This window comes from Vespa velutina, chromosome 23, assembly GCF_912470025.1.
Source record: "Vespa velutina chromosome 23, iVesVel2.1, whole genome shotgun sequence".
Classification (NCBI taxonomy): Eukaryota; Metazoa; Arthropoda; class Insecta; order Hymenoptera; family Vespidae; genus Vespa; species Vespa velutina.
In genome coordinates, this window is record NC_062210.1 from 2,013,167 (window position 1) to 2,025,000 (window position 11,834).

General features: G+C 31.6%; 1 protein-coding gene across 1 annotated transcript; it reads left to right on the top strand.

The window, feature by feature from the left end:
• The first annotated feature begins 3,039 nt into the window (after window positions 1-3,039).
• LOC124956834 (mucin-3A-like) lies at window positions 3,040-9,506 on the top strand. The gene is made up of 8 exons (XM_047513140.1): window positions 3,040-3,063; window positions 3,147-3,717; window positions 4,112-4,365; window positions 5,022-5,194; window positions 5,394-6,175; window positions 6,338-6,562; window positions 6,682-6,830; window positions 9,480-9,506. Exons 1-8 carry the CDS (start codon window positions 3,040-3,042, stop codon window positions 9,504-9,506), a joined length of 2,205 nt encoding a protein of 734 aa, XP_047369096.1.
• Window positions 9,507-11,834: the final 2,328 nt, after the last annotated feature.

An 11,834-nucleotide genomic window follows, 5' to 3' on the forward strand; every position in this document is an offset into this window, starting at 1 on the left:
GCTGAGTACGTATACAAATGTTACGAAGGTAAAAGGAATGAGAGATACAAGTGAAACGTACGTAACATCTCTCTCGTTCCTTGAATCATAGCTCTTTGACATTAATATAAAGTGACGTTGGATAAATTATTGATATGATATCGATTAAATAAAGAAAATAATAATCATCGAACGTTTATTTTTATTTCTTTCGACATTTTTCTTCTTTTTTTTTTTTTTTTTTTATATATATATCTTTACGAATTTCTTCTACGTTGAACGAATTTCTTTTAACTTATTGATCGTTACGAGAGTAATAATCGTTGAACGGCATTCAATTTTATGAATCATTAGAATGATTTACGTTTATGAGATTATTCAAATATATTTATTATACTGATCGATATGAAATAAAGTTAAAAATTATTATTATTATATTATTCATTCCTTTGTATATTCTTCTTCGTTTATCGAATCTCTTATGAAATTTTTATCAGATGAATATTTGCATGAGAGAAATTCGTTTGGCGGTCAACGGCGCCAATTGTATCTTCGAGCATGAGTGAATAAATGTATCTGTAAAAAAAAAAAAAAAAAAAAAAAAAAGAAAAAAAAAAAAAGAAAAAAATAAAAAGGAAAAAAAGAAGGAAAAAAAAAGGAAACATTCGATCAAATATAAATGATGGATGAGAATTGGGGCGAATCGACTCGCTTGAAATTTCTTAATGAATGTCGCAACAGCATCTATCTCTCAACGTTATCACTACGTTAAAATAGTAGCTATCCCCAATATAAATGACGATACTTTCGAAAGTTTATTTCGCAGTTATAAATGAGCCACCGAGAGAAACAACTCTTCCCCTTCTCCGGCACTCAAAAAGTAATTCGATAAATGCGACGATATTTATTGCGAGACAAATATCAGTATGTACGTACGTATATCTACATTATCGTAAAATCGATAAGACAAACAATAATGTCATCGTTATTTTTATTTATTTTCTTTTTCTTTTTTTTTTCTTTTTTTTTTTTTTTTCATTGAAATTATTATCTTTTCGTTGTACGACCAATTCGTTCGAGTTAACATCGATGACTTTAAAAAAGTAACTATTCGTTTCGTTTCTAAAAAAGTCGAAGGTCACCTGTTTTGAAACGGAATATTCCAACAAACTGGAAATGGAGAAAATGCAATAAATGGTCTCGCCTTTCCAATATCAAAGTCGATGCATAGACAGGTAGTCAGTCAATAATAGCACACCAGTAAATTTCATTCCGGAAGGAGAAGCTTCTTACCTTTCATCTATGTCTCATTATTTCCTGTTCGTAAAGAAGAAACAATTGGGGAAAAAAAAAAAAAAAATAGAAAGAAAGAAAGAAAGAAAAAAAGAGAACAGATATTATCACATTTCACAAATATTCCTATAACATATGATAGCCATTTGATTTTTATCCAATTAAAAAGTATTAATTTTCATTGAAATGCTTCATTGTAATTAAAATAAAATAAATATAATTATACATCACTCGATATGAAGAAGATCGAATTGGTACAAAATGAATATTAAGCTTTAATCTTAATAACTGATGTTAATTTATAACTAACATATATTTTAATTAAAAATAATATAAATATGATAATAATATTTGTATGTATATTCGTTTGAAACGAAGAAAATTTAATACGCACCAAACTAAGATTTACCTTTATTCTTCTACGGTCTGATTACGACTGATATGAGCTAAGCATAACATAAAGGACAAAGTATAGAAGAAATACAAACATAGAGGTTACATTATACTACGTATAAATCTACGTAATACATGAGTCACCAAAGGACATTGTATATAAACATTTAGATACATTCGTATATACGTATTTCATATTATTATATTTATTGAATCTTTATTATTTATACGTGTACGATAATACATTCATTAATAATATTGAAAATAAAAATTTTATTCTATTTATTTACAAATTTAAATATCTATATATATATATATATATATATATATATATATATATATATATGTTACATACATATGTAAGTATAAACGTTTTTAAAATATAATCATAGCTTGATAAGAAAAGATTGATAAGAATCTTTTCCTGTTCGATGCATTATTAAACATGACAATGTCTAGCTTATGACTTAGTACGTAGAAAGAACTATGTCGTATATTACAAAAGGAAAAAAGAAAGAAAAAAAAAGAAAGAGAAAAAGAAAAGAAAAAATAGAAAAAGAAGGAACGAAGAGCGCGAAGGAAAACTTTTCAAATTACTAAAATCCAGTTGACGTTTCGTACGACACGTTCTCCGATTCGCGGTTCCTTCGAAACTTTTTCCCTTTATTGTACCCCTTTACCATTCATTCCTCTTTTCTGAAAAAGACACTATTGAATTTTCACGATGTAAGTTAGAAGAAACTTTTTCAAAAAGGAAAGAAAAAAAAAAAAAAAAAAGAAAAAAGAGGAAAAAGGAAAGGAAAAAAAAAATGTTATCTTTCCATTTGCATGATAGATGATCGATTAAACTCGATACGAAATACGGGATACAAAGTATAATAACAAAGAAATCTCATTAACATTATTGAAGAGTTTAAACAATTAGAATTTTTAGAGAGAAACGAATAAGTATCTCTATCTATCTATGTATGTATGTAATTCATATATGGGATAAGACCGCTGGGCTACTAGAAAGACAGACAGAGAGAGAGAGAGAGAGAGAGAGAGAGAGAGAGAGAGAGAGAGAGAGAGAAAGGAGAAAGGAGCAAGACGCGTCTAAGACATTATAAATCAAGTTGGAAACTGGATTTAGAAGAAGCTTGGAAGCGTAGAAGTATTATTTGCTCTCTTCTCGAGCGGATATATAAGAAAGTCGATTCTTTCGATCACTGACAGTTTTCATCCGGTGATCGTAACTCTTAGATTATCGTTTGTATTGATTGATATAAGATAAGGAAAGAATAACAAAAAGAAAAAAAAAGAAAGACCAAAAAAAAAAAAAATATTAAAAGGAAAGAGAAGTAAAAAGAAGGAGAGAAGAAAACAAAGTTCTCAATGAAGGGTTACAAGAAAAGTTTGGTGAGTGGTGATCGTTGGTTAATAAGAACTGTTGTGAGTGTTACCTATGGTTTTTCCCTTGATCTTCTATCTTTATCTCTCAGATGTTCATCGTAGCAAGCGTGGTGGCGTTCGTCGATGCGTTTAAAAACGGAAGGTCCATCTACGAGAGAAACTTCCCCGGGTATCAAGGACCTCGTCAGTATCCACCCTATCACGAACAGCACAGACCCTTTCGAGAACAACCATTTGGCCAATCGATCCGTACCTATCGTCAACCTACATCCTATCGAGAGCATTCACCGTTTAGAAATTATTCGAGCTTAAAAAATTTTCCAAGTTATCGCGAATCACCTTTCCAAAATTCACAATCATCATCATTATCATCATCATCATCATCATCGTCATTCTTTGGTCATCCAAGTTCCCCTCAGATCACTCGTGCTTCCTTTGGAAATGAATATGCCTTTCATAATGAACATTTCAAAAATCGATTGCCATCCTATCTACAATCAACTCGTAATTACTTCCCGAACGAGCTTCGACATTCACCTACATGGATCACGTCCTATCGTTCGGGACCTTACGGGAAGACGGTAGACACGTACGAAGAACTCGAGAAAGAAACTCGGCAACGTTTGCCCTTCGACGAGCCTTCCAATTACTTGAAATACGGTTAGTTCTTAGTTAACCGTAAGAAACCATTTTATAGTTACGGCCAGTTAGAATTTAACTTCTATATTTAGAGATTTCAAAGTTCTAATTTCGAAGTTACATGTTAGCTTTCGTTTAAGAGTTTAACGTAAGAGAGATACTTTTAATTTTATTCGAGTATTTTAAGTCTTTCAATTATTTTCTCTAATAATGTTCCCCGTACACCGAAAGTTTACATGCGCGTCATAGCAAAATCGACAATTATTTTTTGTTTTTTCAAAACGAATTAATTTTGGAAAACGTAGATTACTTTGAACGTGAAGTATGTTTTCTTTTTTCTTTTTCTTTTTGTTTTCCTTCCTTCCGTCATTTTATCCAACGAAGCTATAACGAAGTTTTTCGTTTCGTTTAAAAGGAAATCATGGTCTTGGTTTCGCATTGGTACCCGATGGTTTCGATGAAAATACTTTACCATTGGACACGGAAACATCTACGACATTGTCAACGACACTGACTGCTACCCACAAGCCATTAGCGGAAGATACTGTCTCCGCCACTACGCAAACTATTCCCGAACTTCACTCCTCCTCAACCACAGAGCCGAAAATCGTAGAGAAGTCGGTTACGATGATTACAACGACGTCGAGACCAAACGTTGAGTTGAAAACGGTAAGTGAATTCGTTCAATTCGATTTGCGATCGTTTATTTGCTCTCGCGTATGAATTTTTTTGCAAGATCGAATTAAAAATTCTTCCATTACTATTTCCAAGTCTATCCATTTACTTTCTATTTTTTTTTTCTTTTCCTTTTTTTTTTTTTTTTTCTTTCGTATTTATAAAGCAATGGATATTAAATAATGTTCCAACGATTTAATGTACGCACATCGATGAAAGCCAAAGACACATAATGTATGTTCATCGTCAGCTTGATAATTTAATTCTCGTCGGAATCATGTCATTTTATTTTCTTTTTAATTTTATTCTCACCGTTGGTAGAAAAATTCGATAGAACATTTTTTTTTTTTTTTTTTTTTTTTTTTTTTTTTTTTCGTTGGGACGAAGAAAAAGAGAAGAAAAAGAAAAGAGAGAGAGAGAGAGAGAAAAAGAAAAATTATAGAAAAGAGAAAAGGAAAATATCGTGGCATGATTTGTGCATTAAATTATTCCAAAGGAAAAAAAAAAAAAATGAAAAAGAAAGGAAAGATCCAATGCATCGTATTATTTATAATCGAAAAAGATAATGAAAACAAATGATTGTTATTCAGGCGAATGATTAAATGGTGTAAATAAAAAAAAAAAATAAGTGTAATTGCATTGCAATACAGTTAGGTAACGCGGCATCCGGTACGACAAACATTTTACTTCCTACGATGCCTTCGATGTCAGCAACGCCAAAGCAATACTCATCCGATGATACTCATATCCGGATGACCCTGACCACAGTTTCAAACTCATCCGATACGGTCACTGAATCTCCCGTAGGTTCTTTCGATGGAAAGTAAGTAATAGCAATGTCAAGATTTATTGTTCGCTTCGGTGCCTTACGACGTGACCTCGTTGTCATCCAAGAAGATCATTTATATCTTGCGTTGGTGGTTTAATAAAAAAAAAAAGAAAAAAGAAAACATCGTTCTTGATAAAAATTCGACGTTAAATGTATCTCCATTTTTGTTTTTCTTTTTTCCATATATTTTTAGTTCCATCATTTCAAGCGACAAACAAATGTCCGCGATAAGCCCGTCTTCGTCGTTGTCTGTTACGCTCGTTCCTAACAGCTTTCAAAATGGATTTTATAAGAACGTAAAAGATCAATCAAACGAACTATCAAAGAGCAACGTTCAACAAAGTATATTAGATTTACCGGCCGCTTTAAAAACAAGTAATCAGGATAATGCATTTCTTCCTTTAACCAATTTAAAAAGTGACAATTATCAAGATATTGTCAATTTATCTGCCATCCAGCAAAGTGGTGTTCAAGATACGTTGTTAAACTTACAAAACTCTTGGAAGAATACATTGGAAAAGAGTGTTATAAATATACAAAATAGCCCGACTAGTAGCATTCCGAGTTCACTCTTAAATTATTTAATATCGAGGGAACCAAAAAATAATGTACAGGATGCCATGGTAAATTACATATTACCAACCGAAACGAGATTAAATTTAAAGGATAACGTTCAGAGTAAGATAGTTGATTATGTAATGCCAGAGGATTCTACGAAAGACATGTTAAAAAATAATTTGCAAAATACATATTTGAATTATATATTACAAGGAGAAGGGAAACGTAGTTTACCATTTCAACCATTACAATCTGGGACCTTTAATTACGTTCCAATGGCAATCCCTACGGAGCAAAAATTAACTTTGCCAATTAGCACATTATCTTCTGTGGCTAATCCTATGGAAAATATCAATTATATTCCGAAGACGTCTTATTTGAATTTAGATCCTACGATGTCATCACGTTTAACGCTGGGTAAGGAATTATTATTATTATTATTATTTTTTTTTTTTCTTTTTTTTTTTTTTTCGAAAATTCATTTCATTTCTTTTTATTAGCTTACGAATTTTCTTTTCTCTACACATATTGATTATTATTTGACATGTTTAAAGAAATATGATTCCTTCTTTTACGAAGATTCCAACCATCCAGAAAGTTTGTCAGGCAGTCTACAAGGAAGTCTCTCCGCAAGTATTCCCAACAGTATACCTGGAAGCATACCTGCCAGCATTTCTGCGGCTATACCCGGTACCATATCAACTGGCATACCTACGAACATTCCTACTACGATGGAGTTTGCACAAACTTTCCAACAACCGACTCAAATTCGTCCTTTACAAACAAGTGTCACACCTTATTCCGGTAATACTTCCTTCAAAATTAGCCCTCCTTTAATGCTAAGAGAAATTATATCTAATAATTTCACTTGTTAAAACATCCTATTACATTATATTTAACCGTATACGAATGATATTTTGTAGGGATGCAGTTGCAGCTGGGTGGATTCGGTGGAATAGATTATGGTCTTCGCTCGAGTAGTCCTGAGGCAAGACCAATGGAGCTTGGCATTGCAAAAGTGGGTTTGGCTGTGCGAGAATTTCCGAGGCCGCAGAATCCCACATTCGCAAAGGTGAATCCACAGTGTGTAATCGCTTGTAAACAATACGTAGCAATCAATCTTAAAAGAACACATTTGTCGAGGCTTTGTCACGATAGATTTTCTAGACATTTTCGAACTAAACGACTATTGATATATCAACGAGAATTTCATCGAGATTTATTTACGAAAGTTTATCAATATTTGACTATCATTAGATATTTACAGGATAATAATAATAATGATAATAATAATAATAATTCTGTACGATTAGATAATATTAACCTGTTATTTTTATCTTTTTTATTCTAACCAAGATCAAAAACGTGTTCTATAAAAATCTAATCTTTTCTCTCTTCCTCTTTTTCTTTTTGTTTCTCTTGTTTTTTTTTTTTTTTTTTTTTTTTTTTTTTTCAAATGACATTGAAGAAGAAATTCATTGAATGTACCCGCATAAATTGCAAACCAGTATCTAGTAGTTACGTGGCGTATCTTACAGAGATTTTTTGTACTTTTTTCGTGAGGATTTTTTAAGCTCGTGAAATCTTTCTAAAAGATATATATATATATATATCTTTTATCTCCTTTCTTTTTCGTTTGTCATACTCTAAAATAACGGGCGTAAGGTAAAGCGATATCGTGAAATTTACGTGAACGATAAGACACGTATAACGTTGTGACAATCATGTATTATTCACGTACATATATACGAAAAGTGAACGGCGTACTTCTGAACACACTGAATAATTTTCTCCAAGCTAAAGTTTTCCTTTAGCTAAGCAGAGAATCCGTCTGTTTTCGAAAAGTCGCATTGAAGTTTCAACTTCAGTAAAAAGGCATAGATACTCTTCTATCGAACTTTTTCAAATATTCCACTTTTCCCACGGAAGAGTTCTTTCATTATTATTCGAAATCTTCCTTACTGATGTTCGATCCCTTTTTTTCTTTCTCGCATTTTCCTTTCTATCGTTGTAAAGGATAATAAAGTTATCGAGAAAGATATTCCCTTTAAACCACAGCTTGATTCATAAACTTTTGGAATCCGTGATTTCGTCGATATCTAACCAACGTTTTTAATCCATAATTAACGTTGGATAATAGCGACAAAAAGAATACAATATCCTGTCTGAATTTCGTTGATATCGGTATTCATTAAAAAATGTGCGATAAATTGCACATAACTCTTCGATATTTTTTATATCTCTGTCGAAGGTTTAGAAACGTCTGGTATCCCATCAAACGTTTCTCGATTTTTTCCCTTTGGTTTTGATAAAAAACGAAAAGAAGAGGAAGAAGAAGAAGAAGAAGAAGAAGAAGAAGAAGATGAAGAAAAACAAATTTTAGGAGGATCGAAGCTTTAAACGATTTAGCAAAGTAGACTCCACGAGTAACAAGATCTCATTAACGGAGTAACGTTAAAGAGCAAAATACTCGTGTCAAGGATGGTTCAACGTTCTTCCATGAAAATTCCAACTAGTTACTCGTGTAACTAGAATTTTATGTCTGAAATGGTTCTTTTTTTTTCTTTTACTACTTCTTCTTTTTCTTTTTTTCCTTTCCGTCCATACAAAATTCATTCATCGAAATTGCAATCGCGAGAGAGAGAGAGAGAGAGAGAGAGAGAGAAAATATTTTCTTTCATTTAAAATTATTCTTCGATCGAATCGTCATTTCGGATGATCGCCTCTTTTTCTTTTTTTCCTTCTCTTCTTTTTCTTTTTCTCTTCCTTTTCTTATTCCGTTCGAACGAAATTGGAGTGGGGGATGCATGACGGTATAGGGCAAGGTTGATGGTACAGATGGGAGGTTGGCAAGAAGAGAAATGGCGGGGATGGTTTGGAAAAAGATATTCTTGAATTTCTTGTTGGACTATAAATTTCTGAAAAATTTACTCGAAGGACGACTCGATGACATTGTTCTTTTTTTTTTCTTTGTTCTTTTTTTTGTTTTTTTTGTTCGAAAGGCAGAGTCGCAGGTGTTCCTTCCACCGAAAAGGAAATAAAACTTTGGAGAAGGAGAAAGGTAAAGCAATGTACGAATATCCAGACTATATATATATATATATAGAATTATATATAGATGTATATATATGTGTACATAGGCATACATATCTCTCTTACTTCGTTCTCATCTTTTTTCCCTTTTGACCCTTTTTCTACTTTCTTATTCTCATCGATTCCTCTCGTCTCGAATTTGCGAGAGACAAAAACCAATGAAGAATCCGTAGAATCCTTCCTTCCTACGATATTCGCGATTATTTCCCCCTTTTTTCCCCCCGTTTTACAGTTCCCATTAATTGCGAAGGATTACGTTAAGAGCCGAGTGCGCGACATCAATTGAGAAAATTGAGTACAGTCGTAAGTCTTAAAGGTGGCGTGGTAATGCTCACAGATAAAATCCAAGTAAAAGAGAGAGAGAAAGGAGAAAGAGAGACAGAGAGAGAGAAAGAGAGAGAGAGAGAGAGAGAGACAGAGGAGAGAAGTTTTCTTCAATTTCAATTCTTTTTCTTCTTTTTTTTACATTTTCTTTCCGCCACATTTCATTTCTTTTTCTTTTTTTTTTTTTTTTTCGTTTCACGAAAAAAAGAACATCACTTAACAAAAATTATCATTTAATTTCTTAATCACGAATTAACGCTAATGAAATATTTCAATTTAATTAACGCGAATGATTTTCTTTCAGATTGGATTCGGACAAAGTTTCTGGTAGTTTTCTGTCGATATCACGTTGCATAAGATTGCATCTTTAAAAAAAAAAAAATCCATACCATCGAGAAAAGAGATGTATATTTCAGTTCGGGTTCACTTCCAGTCGTAGTTCACTTGTGACCCCAATCCCCGGATGAAACTGCCAAAGGACAACCCTCTTTCCCAAGAACTTGGAAAGCTCCCAAGGACTACGCGCCATCATTATATTCCATAGGGTTTCCTTCTCCTAACCATCTTTCCATTGCATATTCCCACACGTTAATTCGTTATAAGAGGCTATTATGTCATAAGTCAAATATTAAGTATATTATTATTACTATTATTATTATTATTATTATTATTATTATTATTATTATTATTATTATTATTAGATTATTTAAGATATGTATCGTGCCAGATAAGTAATAAAAGTTTTGCAGTAAAAAAATCACACCTTTATTTCCTATCCTTTTTCTTTCTTTTCTTTTATTTTTTTTTCTTCTTTTTTTTTTTTTTTTTTTTTTTTTTTTTTATTTCCTTTTCAAGTTAAGTTTTTTTTTTTTTATCGCGACGATGGAACACCCCGAGTCTTCTTTTTTTTTTACATTTGCTTTCGTTCTTACTTTTATTTCTTCTTTTTTTTTTTTTTTTTTTTTTTTTTTTTTTTTTTTTTTTTTTTTCTTTTTTCTAATGGTTCAACAGGAAAAGAGATACTTCTCTCTTTTTCCTGCTTGAAAACATCAATTATATGGTTGAAGAAGCGTAGCAGTTTCTTGCAGACAACTCCAATAACCGGGAAACGTCTGGTGAAATCAAGCACTTAATTACGTTCCAAGGAAAATAATAGCGGTCTGTAGGGATGCTCTTTTGTTAATTTTTTCCTTTTTTTCCCTTTTTTTTTTCTTTTCTCTCACTTTCTCTCTCTCTCTCTCTCTCTCTCTCTCTTTCTCTCTTTCTCTCTTTCTACGTTAGTCACAACAACTTATGTGTTAAATATAACATGCGCATATATGTATTTTCTTCGTGATACTTTGAAAACAAATTGATATAATTCTTTTTAAGATCCTCTCATAACTATTTTCAATATATTTTCCAATCGTGGTGTAGTAAAGTAATATTTGAAGTTTCTTCGTTATTCTTTCGGCATATTCTTAACGGAAGATAAATTCTTTTCTTTTAAGGAAAAAATTCTCGATTCTTTAATAGCCACCATTTGTATAAAATCCGTCGAAAGTTCTTATAGTAAAGTAATTTTAAAAATAAAATTACCCTTTTCTTATACAACCATCATCGATTAATCTCTTTTGTCGGTTCTCATATCTACAAGCTTCAAAACTTTATTCCATTTACGCAATCTAAGAGAAAATAGTTATTCTAATAAATTCTTCTGTCCTCGCTTTTTCCAAGAAAATAAACAAAAAACAAACAAAATTAGAAATAAAAATTGAATCAATTAAATCAATCAAAAATTTTCGATACATCCTGTATATAACGTACATCGAAGAGAAATAAAGAGAAAAAATTATGAGAGAGAGAGAGAGAGAGAGAGAGAGAGAGAAGTACGAATGAAAATGACAGAAAGGTGTGATAAAGAAAAAAAAAAAAAAAAAAGAAAAAAAAAAGAGAAACGAAGACATTTCATTTAAAGTCGAATCAACAAAAACTGTTGTCAGAAGTTACATCGAACAAAAACAAACGAATGCATTAGTTTTTCGAAAGAAAATCGTTGACGCGAACTTGGAACTATTGTTTTTTTCCAAAATGAAGAAGACAAGAGAAAGTTTTCTCGTATAGCTGTAAAAAGTGTGTATGGGAGCGAGGGTACGAGGGAAAAGAGAGGGAGGGATAGGGGTTGGTCGATAAGAGGTTTTTTTCTTTTTTCCTATGAATGAATCATAGAAAAAAGAAAAGCAAGAAAGCAAATAAGTTCTTTCCCATTTTCGTATCTACTTGTCTCTCTTCTTATCCCGCATTAGAATACGTAGGAAGAACTTCGAATATAGAACTATATTGGAAAAGATCGTACTTTATCACGAATAATCATAGAAAACATTTAAACGATATCGATTTATCGATAGTAGTACGAAGATATCGAATGTGATAAAATAAATGTTACTCGAATTACGAGCAAGGAAACTTATACTTACCGTTTCAAGTTAAAGGCTATTTGGGATATCGGATAGCATTATTTAGGTACTGAAAGTGATATTCTTACACATACATATACATATACATATATATATATATATATATATATATATATATATATTATGTATATAAAATTTTTCTCTTACGTCATTTTTCATTTATACTTCAATTTATTTACTTTTTAACAAGTGCCTCCTCTTAG

What these genes read in the sequence shown, in the direction of transcription:
- LOC124956834 (XM_047513140.1), top strand. Translation starts at nt 3,040, where the DNA reads ATGAAGGGTTACAAGAAAAGTTTG. An exon ending in TTCCAATTACTTGAAATACG is followed by an intron (nt 3,718 to 4,111) that starts GTTAGTTCTTAG and finishes TTCGTTTAAAAG; the next exon opens with GAAATCATGGTCTTGGTTTC. An exon ending in GTAGGTTCTTTCGATGGAAA is followed by an intron (nt 5,195 to 5,393) that starts GTAAGTAATAGC and finishes ATATATTTTTAG; the next exon opens with TTCCATCATTTCAAGCGACA.